The 18580-nt window shown below is 43.7% G+C and overlaps 1 protein-coding gene and 1 long non-coding RNA gene across 3 annotated transcripts in view; one reads left to right on the plus strand and one right to left on the minus strand.

Annotated features, from left to right (window-relative positions):
• COQ10B (coenzyme Q10B) overlaps positions 1-17621 on the minus strand; it is a 19094-nt gene extending 1473 nt beyond the window's left edge. Inside the window, exons 1-5 of one of the 2 annotated variants that reach the window (XR_014518303.1) lie at positions 17342-17508; positions 11317-11466; positions 6817-7009; positions 5203-6100; positions 5138-5159 (exon numbers count right to left, since the gene is read on the minus strand). Coding sequence is in view for 1 of the 2 variants with exons in the window: in XM_083470521.1 (XP_083326647.1) it covers positions 5999-6100; positions 6817-7009; positions 11317-11466; positions 17342-17418 (522 nt within the window). In the remaining variant the exon portion in view is untranslated. Of the gene's footprint in view, positions 1-5137; positions 5160-5202; positions 6101-6816; positions 7010-11316; positions 11467-17341 lie in introns of those variants that run through there. The other variant, XM_083470521.1, reaches the window with a different exon arrangement.
• On the plus strand, positions 5-3366 carry LOC310691324. The gene is made up of 2 exons (XR_014518463.1): positions 5-444; positions 553-3366. It is a non-coding gene; the product is annotated as an uncharacterized lncRNA (long non-coding RNA).
• Positions 17622-18580: the final 959 nt, after the last annotated feature.

Genomic DNA, 18580 nt, shown 5'->3' on the forward strand with positions numbered 1-18580 from the left:
TTAAAACAAAGGTAGGTTGTGTCAGTCACTCACAAAAAGATGGCTAGGCCCATTTTTTTCTGCATCCATTTCAGCAAAGGACCAAAGAACTTTGTGGATATATTCAAGGCAATTATGGAACCGTAGTAAGTTCCTCTGGGTGTTTTCCTCTTGGCTGCATCTTCTCATGATAGCCTCCCTCAACTTGCAGCTAATGAAACCCCCTAGTACAGAAAAGGTTTTAGCTGCAGCTCTTTGCATTTTGCCTTCCACTTATCTTTATGCATAACCTTTTCAGTGCATACTGAATTTAGGTGCCAACAGCCACATACCAATGTAAACACAAAACATTTTAGTGTAGAGTACGTTTCTCTTTTTGTTTGATTTTCTGTAGTTGGGCAGTCTTCTGAGTTACCCTCAGGTCTCCTAATACCTTTTTGAGGATGGTGTTTTGCTTGCATAAGCGTCACCACTTACAGCTGAATTTCACCTATAAAAGAATTTATATAGGCTGAAATTTTAAGATCTGACAAGAAAACAAAACTGCTGCGCACCACCTTTCTGCTGATACAGGAATTAAACCGGTCACTTTTTCAATAAATGAAACAAAAGCAATTCCACTACTGCCACTGTCATGTTTCAACACGTGGTTGCTACCAAAACTACACATTAAGGATATGTGTGAAGTTACTGAGAATGTATGCCTATTAAGGACATGACTCAAAGAAGTGAGAGGTCCAGGGGGTCTTTAGGCACCAGGCAAAATGTTCCGCTGTAATCAGGCCTTTGGCCTTTAGATATCTGGCCTTTTAGAAGTGGGTGGGATGCTTTGAATTATATCTTTCCTCTTGGTTTTAATCTCTGTGGGTTAATAAATAAAATCAAGCTGTTTATAAGCATCTCTGTTTATAAGCTGCTCTGAGTACATGGTATGCAACTCAAACCTGTGCAGATGTAACAGGTTGGAAAAGGGATCGTGAAATTGGGCTCTACGTAGCCCCATGGGTTTGGCCAGATCCATTAGATCATTACTATTTATAATTAATGACAATGAAGATCAGATCTCTAAGGAGGCCAATTCCAAAAGGATATCCACCATGTGAGCAATTAGGTGGAATGAGCAGGATTGATCCCATTCCCATGCAGATACAGTCCTATCTGTCTTCAACAGAGTCTGCTGTTATCTACAGCCTCACTTCAGTCAGTCATTACAAAATCAAATTGGAAACTATGAAACATTAATTAGTAAGCTTTCAAGAGGTTTAGTTGCTGTAATCAGGCATAATCCTAAACTATAGCAAATAAAATATTTAAAAAGTGGAATCCCAAAAAGAGGGGGAGTTAATTTGAAAGCTTTTGGCTAGAAATCCCTTAGCATTGGACATTTCCCTCTTCGTACCAGACTATGGTTGCAATGCCTAAAAAACTGCTTGGGATTTATTCTGGTAGAACCACTCAAAAGGTCTGCAGCCAAATCTGCAATTCTATGCAATCATGTACATATGTGAAGGCAGAACTAGAATTATCACAGCAAGCACAAGTTTGTGTGCTGAGATAACTGGGTGGAGCGGGTGAGGGGCACTGATAAGAGTTTTAAAAAACCCTTCACGTGCTGATTCTCCCCAGCAGTTTTTCTTAGTTGCAGAGCCCAGCTGGAACAAACACTTTTTTGGGGGTGGGGGACTATCAGCAGGGCAGGATTAGAATTGAGGACCCTGCTTCTGATCACCTATTTGCAGCTGCAACCACTCTCAATCTTCGCATTAGTGTTATAGGCAGACAAGAAGGAAAGATGGGGTTGCCAATGTAACATTCAATTTCATCCTAAATTTGTCTGAGCCAAGAGCAGTTTGTGCAAGTGCTAACTGAGCACAACAAAAAATACAGTCCACCCAGTTTATTAAGAAGGTTCAACTAATTTGCATAAAGTATGAAGCATCGGGAAGTGCTATAGAATAGCCACATGCTTCACTTCCTTTCCTGGCAAGGTTTGAAGATGGTTTGTAAACATAAGGCTGTTGCTGTTGTTTTAAATGTTGCAAACAGCAGTTAACAGACTTTCAGAAGCACCAGAATTGGAAAGAAAGTGTGACTGAGCGTGCATATCAACACACATTAATTCTTCTTAAACTTTGACAAAAAGTCAGAATACCCAAAGTGAAAGTTTAACATAAGACTCTTAATCTCAGGGTTGTGGATTCCAGCCTCACATTGGGCCAAAGATTCCTGCGTTCCAGGGAGTTGCACTAGATGACTAGATTGAAAATGTGGAAGAACTCAAAAACAGCCCCTGGATAAATGAACTGTTTGCAACAGTTTGGTTTTCACTAGTTTGAACTTGCATGGCAATTCTTAAACCAATGTAGCTAAAAGGAAATTAAACAAATTTTCAAGTTACAAAAATGATCTCATCATGCAAGCTGTGCTCCTTTTTAAAAAGAGGAACAAAAAAAGGAAGCTAGGGAGTTAATGGCAGGTGTTAGCAGAAGTTTTGGACAGACTATACCGTTCATTTAAAAGTGCACTGGTTTATTAATAAGTTTATAGACTCCAGGAAGAAATCCATGAAAAATATACTACGTAGGTTTATTTATTATGAGGCCTGTGATATAAAATTTACAATAGTCCTACTAGGTTAGGCACCGGTGTGACCAGTCTGGACAATAATAACAACATTCAAGGCAGCAACATCAGGATATGAGGAAAAGCCTGTCATTTCACTGAGTGACAGCCAACCTTTGTACTCTCTTGGCCACAAGTCCTAGAAGACCTGCTCCCTGCCTTGCAGGCTTTTTTCCACATGACCTGGGACGGTGAGCCCTGACTGACTCCACCTAAAAGAGCTGAGGCTGCTAAGCAGACTCTTGGGCTGGGGCATTGGTAGGCAAACTAAGGCCCGGGGGCCGGATCTGGCCCAATCGCCTTCTCAATCCAGCCCACAGACAATCAGCGTGTTTTTACATGAGTAGAATGTGTGCTTTTATTTAATCTCTGGGTTATTTGTGGGGCATAGGAATTCGTTCATATATTTTTTTCAAAATATAATCCGGCCCCCCACAAGGTCTGAGGGACAGTGGACCGGCCCCTTGCTGAAAAAGTTTGCTGGCCCCTAGGCTGGGGTATTGTTTAGGAAATTTATTTAGGGTGTGGTTTGTTGCTCTTATTGCTGTTAATTTTTTGTATATTTTACATCTTATGATTTATGAGGCAATGGTTCAATTTGGTTGTGTACTTCTTGATTTTTTATTTATTGTTTATGACTCCTTTTGTTATGTTTGTAATCATGTAATTTTTTATATGTTGCAAGCCACCTTGAGCATGGTGTTAATTTCTGAAAGGGAGCGTACACACAAATAAAATGATTGATTGTTCATTGTTTTTGTGCAAGTGGAAATCGGTTCATTCTCCCCCTCTGAAGCCCCCTGCACCTACGCCACCCCAAATCTGCTCCTGAAGGTTGGAGGGATCTTTGGGAGAAAATTGAGGTGGGGTGGGACTGCAGGAGGGAGGGAGGGCAATCCCATCATGCCTTCTGGTGTGATGCTGGATCCCACCCTCTGTGAGAGCCCCAAGGCTCCCTCCGAACCATAAGAAAACTCTACAACCATGAACCATAGGAGTAGGTTCTTGGCACTAACTTTTGTCAATGCTATCTGACACATGCTTTCTTGCTCTTTTCCTCAGAATGAACAATATATGGGCAGGGTTGGTTCTACAGGTCCAAGGGGCTTACAGCAGTCAGCCCTCTTCCTCTTACTACATGACATACCATTTGGAAACTAAGGGGACTTTCGGAAACATAGTGGAAGGAGGCGTGAAAGGTCTGCTGTTGAAAGAGGAAAAATCTGCAAGCTCTTTGGTGTGCCCGAAATGGCACTTTGGATCCTGCCCTATGTTGAAACTACAAATCAGTAGTAACAAATGAGAATCCATCTTTCTTCTGAAAAAAAAAAATAATAATTGAAAAACAAACTAAGTTTGAATGATACGCTAGAAACAACACAAACAATGGTGTTGAATTGCTTAGTGAAGGAAAGCACGATTAAGAGTTTTCCAGTACCCCAAGTGTATTCAAAGCTATTTAGAAATCAGCATTCTTTCATAATATGTAGATAAACACATTTGAAGTGAAAATATTTCACATGCCACCCCTAGCAGAAAGAAAACTTTGAGGTTTATAATAATTTATGTTTGTATATACACGTTTAAAAGGCATGTTTAGAATTCAGGTCGTTTTTGGTTTCTTTAATTAAAATAAACACAGTTAGGAGCAACACACTGACGGCATTTGCACATTGTACTAAACTGCAGTTTACAAGTATCAGACTTGTGCTCCCCTCCTCCCAAGGAGTTTGGAAGCTTTCACTTCTCCTTTTGATTAAACACATTGTGGCACACAGGTATTATTAATAAGGGGTGACCTTGAAAGCCAGAACCCCAGGTCTTTTGTAAAAAGGTAAAGGGACCCCTGACCATTAGGTCCAGTAGTGGACAACTATGAAGTTGTGGCACTCATCTCACTTTACTGGCCGAGGGAGCTGGTGTACAGCTTCCGGGTCATGTGGCCAGCATGACTAAGCCACTACTGGCAAACCAGAGCAGCGCACGGAAACGCCGTTTACCTTCCCGCCGGAGTGGTACCTATTTATCTACTTGCACTTTGACGTGCTTTAGAACTGCTAGGTTGGCAGGAGCAGGGATCAAGCAACGGGAGCTCACCCCGTTGCGGGGATTCGAACCGCCAACCTTCTGATCAGCAAGCCCTAGGCTTTGTGGTTTAACCCACAGCGCCACCTGTGTCTTTTGTACTAGGCCTCAAATCGCTTTCCCATCCCAACTTTATAGAAAAATATTTTTGGCTTACAGGGCAACTGGGGACATGCTGCAGCACACAGGAACAGAAGTGGTACAATTAGAGCTGCACTTAGAGGTCCAGCCTCTCCAAAATGAACCCCCATAAAACAGCAGAAAATGGGGGTAGTGGCATTCATGCCCCGTGACAGTGGTCACTGCATCATCCTCTCTTATTTTTTAAAGCACTCTATCGTCGGGAGACCGCTGACTAGGCATGTACATATTGCTACTTTTCTTTTTAAAAATATACAGTGGTACCTTGGTTCTCAAACACCTTAGTACTCAAATGCTGAAAACCCGGAAGTACTTTCTATGGGAAAGCACGCCTAGGTTTTGGAATGCTTTGGTTTTGGAACGGACTTCCAGAACATATTAAGTTTGAGAACCACAGTACCACTGTATTATATGTTTTCCAAACAAAATGTGTATTCCTGAGTAATCAAGATGGTGCTATGATTTAAGTGAGTTTAAAATGTAAAGCTGCACATGTTCAGAGTATTCTATTTACTTAAACAGGGTTGACAAAAATCACCTAGCTGTACTAATGTATGCCATCTAAATTTGTTTCTTTACACAGAAATTATCACGCAAATTATCAAGCAAATTTGTGTCATGGGCTTGGGCCCCAGTCTTTTTAACTACCTAGCAATACCCCTGGCTTATCACGTCATCTAACTATAGTTCCGGGTCAGATCCTAACTATGGTTAGTTTAAACAAGCCAAGCTTCAACAACCATGGTTAGTTCTGAACAAGCTAATGTCAAATCACAGTCAGTGTTAACCAGGGTTTGTTGATTTGGGTGACATAACAAACGGCGGTTAAGCAAAAGGTTCCAAACCCCTCGCAACCCTGCAGGGAGAGGAAGGAAGTGCACAAATCTGAGGTTCACTGCAGCTCATTCCCGCTCTTTCACACCTTACTAAACCAGGGGTAGTCAACATGCTGCCCAGCAGCTGTTGTCGGACTACAACTCCTTCATCCCTCACCATCAGCAAGGCTGGCTGGATTAATGGGAGCTGTAGTCCAACAAGATCTACTGTGCATCATGCTGGCTGCCCCTGCCTTAAACTATAGTTTAGTGTGACATGCAAGCACAGCTTGTTATGGCTTTAAAGGTATATTTTGGTAATCTGAAGAGCTTGGAAGGCTTATTCTCATACTTACTGAAAAATCCAAGGTACACGTTCTTGGATAGCCAGGGATTCCTGGACTGAAGCGCCACACTGTTTCCAGATGATTAAATAGTTTTCCATCTGTGCATGATGCCTAGGAAAAAGGTTAACCGTTTTACACTTTTGTATTGGATTCAAAACCCTCAGACCTAGATGTTCAACTTATTTCGGCTTCCACATAAACTAGAACTACAAGACCAGAATAAAATCCATAATTTCTCATTTGTTATTTCACAATGTTAGAAAGAGTGCTTCCTTTTTAAGCCCGGAGAAGCAGGAGGGGAAAGTAAAAGTCCCAAAGGTATGGGTAGAGACCATGGATCAGTGGGGGTCCCAGATTCAAACTCTAGCATCTCCACTTAAAAAGTTCTTAACAATGCCATCCGCGCTGAAAAATAAGCAAGGAAAAGGAGCCTCTGTTGGATTCAAGTGCTGTTCACAGAAAAGACAAATAGGATCCAACCCAATGAAACTGAAGGGAGCTGCTGCAAGTTTTTGAAGAATCTCTACAAGTATTTCTTATACTAGAGAAAACTGGCAATGTACGTTCAGCGTATTAGCTTCAGGTTTCTTTTCAGCAGATATAAAAACAAAATAATGCATTAATGCAAAATAAGTGCAATGTTTATTGCACTTCTGTTCTGTATAGGGAACTCATAACTTAAAACAAAAACTGGATGGGGAGGTAGCAATTTCTGGAGTATGTGAATTCTGTATTGAACAAGCACATCTGTCTACATATAATAGAATGGCAGAAAAGCTGCAAGCAATTATACAATACAAGATGCTTTAAAAAAATCATTACCTTACCTTAACCAAATGAGGTCTCACGAGCGTACAAACCGAAGTGTATTTCTCCATCACAGGAGGAAATCCAATTTCTAAGTGTGCCTTGCAATATCCTGAGCGCTTGGATAACACATCTGACTTTTTGCACCACGGCACAAAGTTCTTGTATTCACTTACAACTGCTACCACATCATACATTTCTTGCATAGAATACCTGACAAGAAGAAAAGTGGAACTTAGTATTACAAGCAGTATTCAAATGACTAAGTCACGCATCATTTCTGTGCTTTCCTATGCTTGAGCTCTTCAGTCATAAAATGTATCTCTTACACACACACACATGAGCCTACCTCACAGGCCGCTGGGAAGATAAAAATGAATGGAGGATGAAGAAATATGTGTGCTAACCTGAGCACCTTGTAGGAAGGGCAGGTACTATTTTTCTTTGGGGTCCCACTAGCTCCTGTAGCCTTTTAACATTTATATATATATAGTTTTGGTAAAGGTAAAGGTAAAGGGACCCCTGACCATTAAGCCCAGTCGTGACCGACTCTGGGGTTGCGGCGCTCATCTCGCTTTATTGGCCAAGGGAGCCGGCGTACAGCTTCCGGGTCATGTGGCCAGCATGACTAAGCCGCTTCTGGCGAACCAGAGCAGCGCACGGAAACACCGTTTACCTTCCCGCCAGAGCGGTACCTATTTATCTACTGGCACTTTGATGTGCTTTCGAACTGCTAGGTTGGCAGGAGCAGGGACCGAGCAACAGGAGCTCACCCTGTCGCGGGGATTTGAACCACAGACCTTCTGATCAGCAAGCCCTAGGCTCTGTGGTTTAACCCACAGCGCCACCCGCGTCCCTATAGTTTTGGTATACACACTTAAAAAACAAACAAACTACTCCAGTTTTCTTGACCCAACTAAAGTTTATTTTATGATAAAGGCAAAATGCTAAGGCTTTCCCTACCCTACTTTGAGAAATTTCTGAGCATACAGTGGACCACAGTGTTAGGTGTTTTCAGTGTTAGGTGTTAAGTGTTAGGTGTTTTCACTTTTCCATTCATTTCAATAGGAGTTAAATCAGGCTCAAACCTGTTTTACAGCACAATCCTATGAATGTACTCAGAAGAAGTGCCAGTGTATTCAGTGAAGCTTAATTACTTCCATGTAAATGTCCATAAGAGTCTCCTTCACTCCATGGTGTTATTTGACTCAAGGGATTTATTTTTACACTTCAAGCCACATTGTAACAGCATAGCAATTTCTACCAAAATTAATATTGCCAGTACAGCTCTGCAAATTATTAACACAGAAATACACGCTTCAGCAACTTAACTACAGTAACCTACTTATGTATGGGAATCCTTTCACTGTAAACATGAAGACTGCTTAACTGTTTCTAAACAGTGTAACAGTTTTTATAACTTTAGGCAAAGAGCCATTCTGTGGTTTGGATCCAAAGGATACTTTGCACACGGAGAAAACAACTTCAAGTTGGACAATTATCTTTTCTCTCTGCAGCCCTCCAAACCTGTATTCTGTGCTGTTCCGAAAAACCCCCATTCTGAAGAGCAGGTTTCCATAGATACAAGGAGATGATGAGCCAGAAAAACCCCAGCACGGGTGCAAAACATAATAGCTTCATCAAATTTGTTAAATACCCTTGCCTTCCAAATTAGTAAAAAAAAGTTCACATGTGTACTGGTGTGACAATATGACACTATATGGTGCACCTAATTTAAGCACACCGTGTTCTTTCTAAACTGTACTGTACAATATATATTGTATTGTCTAAATTAGACAACAACATGATCTCAGTGAAGGGATAATATAGTCTGCTTGCCAGGGGCGCCGACTTATAAAAAATATTGGGGGGGCCCATACCGGGGTCCTGCCGCTGGTTCGCTCGGGTAGCCGGGAGAACGCAGTTCGAGGTGGCGGTGTTGGGGAGAGACCCTCGCTCAGGGCGCCACTAGACTTGGCGGCCTATCTGGGGGGTTTTGGAGCGTATTTCGGCGGAGCGATTGGGGAGGAGGGGGCTTGTTGCCGGATTCTTCAGCTGAGCCGGAGATCCGCTGCTGGGGGGTCCCTGGGCCGAGTTGTGAGCACGGCCTGCTGAAGGGAGATCCAGCTGATTGCGCGACGGGGACGGCCGGGGCTCTCCGGCTTGGGCGCGCGGCTGGCTGGCTGGCGAGGGAGCAGGTGGGGAGGAGGCGGGGGTCCTCACTCTCTTAGGAAACGCACCCACGCGCCCGATTGCCACGAAGTCCGAAGGGTGCGTGTGTGGAATTAAAAAGCAAAAACGAGATACGGGCAGGGCAGGCAAAGAGTTTTCTGCAAGAGGATGGAGGGCAGGTTGAAGAGAAAATCACTCAGGATGAGACAGTCAAATCAGCCATGATAAAATGGGCTCAGGATATTGGGTATAACATCATGTTTGAGGACTGGGAAAGGTTATGGACCACCGGAATGAAATTCACGGCATGTAATGCCTTGAAGGAAAATATTATGAAAATGATTTATAGGTGGTACATGACCCCAGTCAAGCTTGCAAAAATATATCACCTGTCTGATAATAAATGTTGGAAATGTAAGGAGGCTGAAGGGACATTCTTTCACCTCTGGTGGACTTGTCCAAAAGTGAAGGCCTTCTGGGAAATGATCTATAATGAGTTAAAAAAGGTATTTAAGTATACCTTTCCCAAGAAACCAGAGGCCTTCCTCTTGTGCATTGTTGGCCAGAAAATGTTAAAGAAGGATAGAACTTTCTTTATGTATGCAACTACAGCAGCAAGAATACTTATCGCAAAATATTGGAAGACACAAGATTTGCCCACACTGGAAGAGTGGCAGACGCAATTGATGGACTACATAGAACTGGCTGAAATGACTGGCAGAATCTGAGATTTGGGAGAAGAAACAACGGAAGAGGACTGGAAAAAATTAAAGGACTATTTACAAAAACAATATAAGTTGTATGAATGTTAAAAATTTACACGATTCGGAAACTATAGCTTCAGCAATTAGATTTGGGAAACAGGAAATTATATTTTAAGTAAGAAAAGGTCAAAATCTAAGGTAATACTATGTTTAATTTAAGATATAAGTAACTGATGAAAAGTATGTTAAATTTAGAGGTATAGTATTTGAAAAGTACAAAATAAGGTACGAAACAAGGTAATAATTTGCTGATATCTTTATTATAAAGAATGCAGGGTAAGGGAGATGCGAGGAAGTCCAGTTAGTTATATAAAAAATGTGTTGAATGGTTGGTTTTCTTTTCTTCTTTTTCTTTTTTTCTTTTTCTTGTTCTTTTACTTTTTTCTTCAGTGTATGTTTCTAACTTTGTATTTGAAAACTTAATAAAATATTTATAAAAAAAAGAAGAAGAGAAAATCCTTTCGCTTTTCTGGGGCGCAGGGAAGTCTCAGAGCCGGAGGTTGGGGAAGGGACCCCCTTTGCTCTGCCCTCTTCTCCCGTCTTAGATTCGCATGGGGGTCCCCGCCCGAGCTTGCCTGGCCACCGGGCCACACAAGGGCCGCGCTCTACGCAGCGCACCTTGCTAGCCGCGCAGCTGTCCTCCGCGGCTGCGGAGCGGCCCTGCGCCGGTGCCCAGCCCCTCTGGGCGCCCGCTGCGCTGCCAATGACAAGCGGGCGACGTCGCGGGCGGGGAAGGCGTCGCTTTCTTTCCCGATCCTGCATCCTCCCAGTCTTCCAGCCCTTTTTTGGGTTGGAAGCTCGTCTCGTTCGCCCTTCTCCTTTCTTCACCCTGCGCGCAATTTTCCTCCCTCGCCTCCCTCCCCATTTCTCCTTCCTTCCTTCCTGACTGACTGACTGACGGGCTTGGGCTCGGGCTCCGGGTCGGGCTCGGGCTCCGGGTCGGGCTCGGGCTCCGGGTCGGGCTCGGGCTCCGGGTCGGGCTCAGGCTCAGGCTCGGGCTCGGGCAGCCACAGCGCCGGCGGTGTTGGCGATCGGCGGCGCGGGGGGATGGCCCTCCCGGGGGAGCCGGCGCTGCTCAATGGGGTTGCCAAGGAGACAGGCCGGGCGCCCCCCTCCCCCGGCCCGGCGCCCCCCGCCGCGCCGGTGCCCGTTATCGAGCTGGTGCGCGCCGGGCGCCCTATAAAAGCCGCGGACGCGCCCACCGCCGCCCGAGATTATTGGGGGGGCTGAGCCCCCCCAAACGAATTTTTGAGGGGGCTCGGGCCCCCTCAAGCCCCATGGAGTCGGCGCCTATGCTGCTTGCTAGTTGTGCCTTGCAATTGCCACATCCCCATATAAAAAATTATGCAGCAAAGAGGGAGATGGGAGTCTCATGTTTGCCTCATAATTTGACTATCTATGAAACGTAAATTCTTCAAAGACTGAGAATGAAGTAATTCACAAAAAAATAAGACTTGAATCAATTTTAAGTAAACACATCTTGGGCAAAACCAATAGAAGTCAAGATATTGATCAAGATTTGGTCACGCAAATCAACACCATGCATTCATATACACTTGTAATTCTATTTATTTGTATACAAACCCTATAATTCTTCTTTCTGAATATTCTTTCCTTTTGTTCCCTAATGGTGAAGTAATGTTGAAGAAAGTTCTTCTTGAAAAAACACAGTGCGTTCCAGCTACTTGAAGCAGGGGGGTCTTGCTCAACAAAATTTCCCAAGAAGTCAAATGCCTGCAATGATTTAAATTTTTTATTAGAATTAGCCCATGCTTAACAAAGTAATTTATCATTTATCTAAATAATAATGTGCAAGATCCAGCATCAAGCCAGAGGGCTGCCCCATCTCCTTTCCCTGAAGCCCTCCAATCTGCTCCAGAGGGCTCTCCAGAATTTCTGGAGCTGATTGGGGAGCTGAAGGCTTATGGAGAGAAGAGGAAGGGCAAGTCCCATTTGGCAAGTCGAAGGCTGTTGCACAAGCAGGACGTCGCAGTTGGATCTCGCTCATTAAATCAAAATGTAACACAAGGACAATCATAGCTTGCAAGCTGTTCAGGATTAGGCTAACTTTTTAGGACAACCTAAATATATCTCAGTCATGAGAAAGAACCTGGCAACAGTACAATACAAAGGCCATCCACCCCATCAGACTTGGCTCCAAGTCAGTCTGAGGCCACGTTACACTATGCTCATCCGTTTGAACTGCCCTATAGCATCTCTAATACTTTGTCCCTTTCTGCTATAAAAACAGTAAAATGAGCTTGAACCACACATCCTTGAAAACAGTAATTCTTGTTCTTGCACAGGCAGGGATTGTTCAAGCTAAAAGTAGTAATCACATGCTCCTCTGTACCAAAACGTTTTCTCACCCCTCTTAGCACACCAAGAAGAGCAATCTTGCATAGGAGTCTTCTAACATCTTCTGTGACAAACTTGCTGGTAATGGTCAGGGGAAATTTCTCCCTACCCCTGAGGGTCCCACATGCCACAGATCTGCACTGGTACAAATGTTGCTGGCTTTGAATGAAAGCATCTAGATTTTCAAAATTTAACCCTGGTGGCAAAAGCAATTCCACACTAATGTCAACCCTGCTTGAAATATCAACATTTCTCCATAAATGAAGCCCCCCCCCCCGACATCTAAATTCTTACCCCCAAAGTAATAGTGCTGGCAATATATGTGAAAGACCCTGAAAGGCAGTCACTTAAATAATTTTCTTGCATAATTTTCTTACATAATTTAGTATTGCCATATACTCTCTGGAAGTCCAGAAGCAAGATACAATAGTGATGACCATTTTGTAGAGTGGTCCTTCAGTATCCAGAATTCATATTCCCTCTCTAAACACAGTGGTTCGTGTTAGCTATCATAGCTGATAACTGCTGTATCATAAATTTGTTTTGACTTACAGTCATATGCACAAGCTTTTGAGAAAACCAGGAAAAGTAGGACACCTTTTTCTGATCTCAAAATCCCTCAGTGCTGTGTCCAGAACAAAAACATCAGTGCAGATATTTTAATATATGCACTCAAGCATGTGCTAATAACTCTTTTTATGTTGGGATTTCAATTAAGACATCTTCTACTTAGCTTGATGGCAAAATAACCACTTTCTTTAGCAGGACCAACTATTTTAACTTGCAAACTAAACACTGAAGCTTCTACTGTGTGCAGGATTTTTCTTTTTCATTTTGATCTAGCAAACTCTGCCCAGATCTTTGATATTTCACTTAACTGCTAACAATATTCTTTGGGAAACAACACTGGATGCAAAATTAATCAGAACATTAGGCTTCAGCACTGGTTTCAATGGAAACAGCTTTCCCCGCTTAGAGCAAGGAACTGCAAATAAAGAAACTGAGAGATCACTTTGAGCTCTCAGAGGTTTTACATTATGTCACTTATGATGTCAGGTGTGGGGTAAGTGGATGTGGTTGGAGGGAAACAGCCTTATGGGTCAAACTGGGACCCCTAACAGACAAAGCTTGGTCTGCAGACCATTATTAGCACATGCTTGAGTGCATATATTAAAATATCTGCACTAATGTTTTTGTTCTGGACACAACACTGCGGGATTTTGAGATCAGAAAAAGGCGTCCTACTTTTCCTGATTTTCTCAGAAGCTTGTTCATATGACTGTAAGTTAAAACAAATTTATGATACAGCAGTTATCAGCTATGATAGCTAACACGAACCACTGTGTTTAGAGAGGGAATATGAATTCTGGATACTGAAGGACCACTATACAAATTGGTCATCACTACTGTATCTTGCTTCTGGACTTCCAGAGAGTATATGGCAATACTAAATAATGTAAGAAAATTATGCAAGAAAATTATTTAAGTGACTGCCTTTCAGGGTCTTTCACATATATTGCCAGCACTATTACTTTGGGGGTAAGAATTTAGATGTCGGGGGGGGGGGCTTCATTTATGGAGAAATGTTGATATTTCAAGCAGTGTTGACATTAGTGTGGAATTGCTTTTGCCACCAGGGTTAAGTTTTGAAAATCTAGATGCTTTCAATCCTACTATTTTATTATTTATTAAATTTCTATACCTTCCTTCATTAGAGGATCAATGTTCACATATGTAATGAGTTGAGATGTCAAAGTGTGTATGTTTGGGGGGCGGTAATTTAGCTTAGTGGCTGGGAATCCTCTATGTATCAAGGGAAAGCTGTGAAGCTTTTCACAGTACTGTATGTCCTCACCAAAACCTCAAATGTATAGCTTCAGCTATAAACCTAGATTAGAATTACAACATTAGAATTGAACAGGCACAAGGATGAGAAGTTAGAAATGAATTTGACCTTTCCCAGCTGATCTCCTTGATCAAAAAGGTAATCTATGAATCACAGAACTAAAATTATCAATGTTTCAAAGTGCTGTTTATTCTTCTTCTGCCTTGGGTCTCTGAACAAAGACAAGTATTGCATGCACCAAAATGAATAGAAATGGGAGACAGGCACTGCAGAGGAACCTTAGAGACAATAGCTAGCGTACTGTTGTACCAATTTCAAAGGAATACTTTTTGTGGGCAACACTGATGTTCTGACTCTAGGTTTTCATAAACCAGCTATTCAAGACAAAGTGAAGACTAAAGTTCAAATGCAAAGGCTTTAATACCTCAAAAGAAATCAATTTAGAAAGCACCATGATACAGACTGTTGTAGTTATATAACATTTTTTGAAGGGCAACTAATTTTAACTTCTTAAATATGTATGTTAAGCAATGCCATAACTACAGGGGGGATAGCAGAGGGTTTTGCCCTGGGTGAAGCCTCCAGAGGACTCCCAACCTGTGTGTGTACACAAATGCACGTGTGGGGGGGTGCCAAATTCGGTCTTTAACCCAGGTGAAATAAAGTTTAGTTTCACCCCTGTGTTTACTGCAGCAACAGGCACATGCTTTCAAAGTATTTTCCATTTAATCAGCAAACCATAGAATAAAAACCTTGCGGTTAGAGAGATTGTCAGTATCAACCAAATGTTACTAGACTCCAAATCTCAACATGCCCAATCAGGAATGCTGGGAGTTGTAGTCCAACAACACCTGGGAACCCCAACGTTGAACAACACCAAGTTAGAAGATACAACAATTAATTGACAGATATTAATTGACAGGGTGATTAATTGGGGGGGGGCTCTGGCTAGTGATGCAGGGTGGGTAATTTTCTAGCGGGGGGGGGAATATTTCATAATTTTGTTAGCAACAATAAATGGATGCTAGTTACAAGTAATTATTAGGCAATTTTAGTAGCTGCAGCGTTTTTAACTTTCTTTACTAAGTACAACAAACATGCTAAATTAGATCACTCAAGGGCATCAGAAAATTTTCTGATGCATATAATTCAATGCAACTTTACCCTAATTTGCATAGAGTGTTACAGGTAGGTAGCTGTGTTGGTCTGCTGTAGTCAAAACAAAATAAAAATTTTCCTTCCAGTAGCACCTTAGAGACCAACTAAGTTTGTTATCAGTATGAGCTTTCGTGTGGTATCTGAAGAAGTGTGCATGCACACGAAAGCTCATACCAATAACAAACTTAGTTGGTCTCTAAGGTGCTGCTGGAAGGAATTTTTTTATTTTGTTTTGCATAGGGTGCTTTGCATCAGAAAATTTTCATAGGAAAAGTTAGTCTAATTTGCAGAATACAATTCTCAAAACAACAACCAAAAAACCAACCCATATCACTGGTTCTATTATAAAGACATCAAGAATCTATTTTCCAAGTTGAATATTCTGTATGTGGGGCGTGGAAACAGGGGCAGGGTCTCTGCTATCAGTAGTTACATTTTACCCTTGCCAAAAAACCCAGGGATTTGGAACATCCAAAGGGTGGAAAGGGCCAAGGGCTGTACAATCATGCAGCACACGGCAGCTCATAGCAGTGCAAAGGCATTAGGTTCTTAGTGGAGTCTGGGAGTTGGAAAGGAATAAAGGCAGGCGAAAGTGAGTAGAAATGTGCTAAGACGATGAACAATCTCTGATGATCCAAGCTCAGACAACAGGTACCAAAGAGCAAAGGGTCTTTGCAGGAGGAAAAGACTATCCTTTCACCTCTGAAAGGCAAAAGGGCTCAGTTTACAGTGAATGCATTGTATTGTTTCTTTACACAACAATGTTTTTTGTTAGTGGCTTTGGATACTAATGGGAAAGTCGAAGAAAAACATTAATGATGGGGAGGCTGCAATCCTGTATTTGCTTACCCTGGAGTAAGTCTTCTCAAGCTCAATGGGACTTACTTCCATAGGACTGCACTGTAAATAAAAGCCATAGGACAACATATCCTTTTCTTGCACTTTTTTTTTTTGTAGTCAGCAACGTTTTGCAAACAAGATGCCACAGAAACACTCCAGACAAGTGTAACAGGCAAAGCGCTTCCGAGAATTGTCTACTAATGTTAATGAACTCCAGGCGGGTATACAGGAGAGTCTCATAGTGAAAGTATTTCACTATTACATCCCCCCGCCCCTTAATATGAATAGCTACAACAACAATGCACATTTAATTCCATATAGTATATAGATGTGTAACCGGGGGGGGGGGGGGACTCTTTTAAAGCAAATAGTTCCACTTTGCTCCCTTCATTTTGTTGAGCAAATTAAAGGCGACTTCCTACAACTCATCTTGCTTCTCTGGGCTTTTTGTTTCGTTTTGTTTTCTTGCAGCCAGCTTTGTCCTGTGCTTTCTCTTCCATGTCAGAGGACCAAGTTAGAAAGCATCTTAAAAAGCAGAGACATTACCTTGCCAACAAAGGTCCGTATAGTTAAAGCTATGGTTTTCCCAGTAGTGATGTATGGAAGTGAGAGCTGGACCATAAAGAAGGCTGATCGCCAAAGAATGGATGCTTTTGAATTGTGGTGCTGGAGGAGACTCTTGAGAGTCCCATGGACTGCAAGAAGATCAAACCTATCCATTCTGAAGGAAATAAGCCCTGAGTGCTCACTGGAAGGACAGATCCTGAAGCTGAGGCTCCAAGACTTTGGCCACCTCATGAGAAGTGAAGACTCCCTGGAAAAGACCCTGATGTTGGGAAAGATGGAGGGCACAAGGAGAAGGCGACTACAGAGGATGAGATGGTTGGGCAGTGTTCTCGAAGCTACCAGCATGAGTTTGACCAAACTGCGGGAGGCAGTGGAAGACAGGAGTGCCTGGTGGGCTCTGGTCCAGGGGGTCACGAAGAGTCGGACACGACTAAACGACTAAACAACAACAACAACAGGAGGAGGTGGAGCGAACCCAATTTTCCAGGTACCCAAGCCTTGGCCCCTTTCCACTCCTCCCCACAGCACAGAGCGTGAAAGCAAGCGCGAACGCCACCTGTTGAACTTCTGCCTGTCACCCTGAGGGAAGAAGAGGCGGGGAAAGGGGAAACCAGAGCAAGCCTAACAAGGGCAGGGAGCCACCCTCAGAGCCGGGGGTGGGGTGAGGTGACCTCCCTTGCCTGTCTGAAAAAGCTCCTCGGAGAGGCCGGGCTGCGAAGGGTGAAGCTCCCCGCACCCCTCGCCTCCCCACAGCCGGCCTTTTCTGGGTCTGAGGGAACTATTTCTCCCCCCACCTCAGAGAGCGGTGGGCGGAGCCTCTCACGACCCCGCCTTTCATACCTGAGAGCGGCTCTCCGCGGAGTCAAGGCCAGCCGCGCGGCGAGCGCCTTCCCAACGGCCCGGCCGCTCCGCGCCATAGTCGCCCCGCCGCCGCCGTTTAGGTCTCCCTCACGGCCCCATCCCAACCCTTCCTCCACTCCGGAGACACCCGCCCTCCCGGCGGCTTGTCAACTCCTGGGCCCCGCCTCTTGCCCCGCCCCTCTCGAAGGCCGGCCCAATCGGCCCCGAGCGGCCCCCAGCTCTCAGCCAGTCAGCGGAGCGCTCGCCACGCGCTGCCCTCCCCCCTCTCTTGACGCGCCCCTTCTCCTTCGCGGACGCCTCACCCCGCCCACCCTCTTCCTCCCACCCCCGCCTCCCCAAAGGCACGTGATTTGCCGAGCTCGCGCAAGGCCGTCGACAGGATCGCGGGGCCGCGCGCGGTCACAAGGCCTTTGCAGCCGGGCGGGCGCTTGGGTTACATAAGGGCCTTTTAAGCCCGTGGAAAGTTAAAATTAGCAGGCGATTGGTTGGCGGGGGTGCCTGTCACTTCGCTCTGTTACTCCGCGGCGCCGCGCGAAGCCGCCAGTCATAGTTGGGTGTGGGAAGACGTCGGAGCTGTTTTCCCTCCCTCTGCCAAAAATGTTCTGTCTCTTATACATTATATAAAATATAATAACACACACACACATATATATGCTATAAAATATATATTATATACGGCATATTTAACGGCCCCCTGTATGTTTACAGGGGTGGAGAGATAAAATATACATGTACACATAAGAGACACACACACACAAACGTGAAATGGAGATATTATCGATCTTCCCCCCTCCCTTAAATAAACAGGCAAAAGTTCATATTCAACTTGTATGGCTTGTCCTTGCTCTCAGTTTTCCCAACACACAAACATCTGAAGTTGTTTCAGATTCAGGCGCTGCCCATGGCATCTCTTGGCCCCCAATCAAAAACTAGTAAACCCTCCCAACTTCAGTGTCCCTATTTTCCAGAGACAGTCCCGGAATTACAGAAGCAGTCCCGGTTTCTAATTTGTTCCGCTTTTTCCTTAGGACGTCCCTATTTTGATCAGAGAAATGTTGGAGTGTATAGAGTTATGCGATCCCCTGCCCCAGCCAAGGAGATAAGTCACTATACAGCCTTTAGAAGTCATCTGAAGGCAGCCCTGTACAGTGGTACCTGGGGTTAAGAACTTAATTCGTTCTGGAGGTCCGTTCTTAACCTGAAACTGTTCTTAACCTG

Source organism: Podarcis liolepis (genome assembly GCF_965112155.1).
Source record: "Podarcis liolepis genome assembly, chromosome: 1".
Classification (NCBI taxonomy): domain Eukaryota; kingdom Metazoa; phylum Chordata; class Lepidosauria; order Squamata; family Lacertidae; genus Podarcis; species Podarcis liolepis.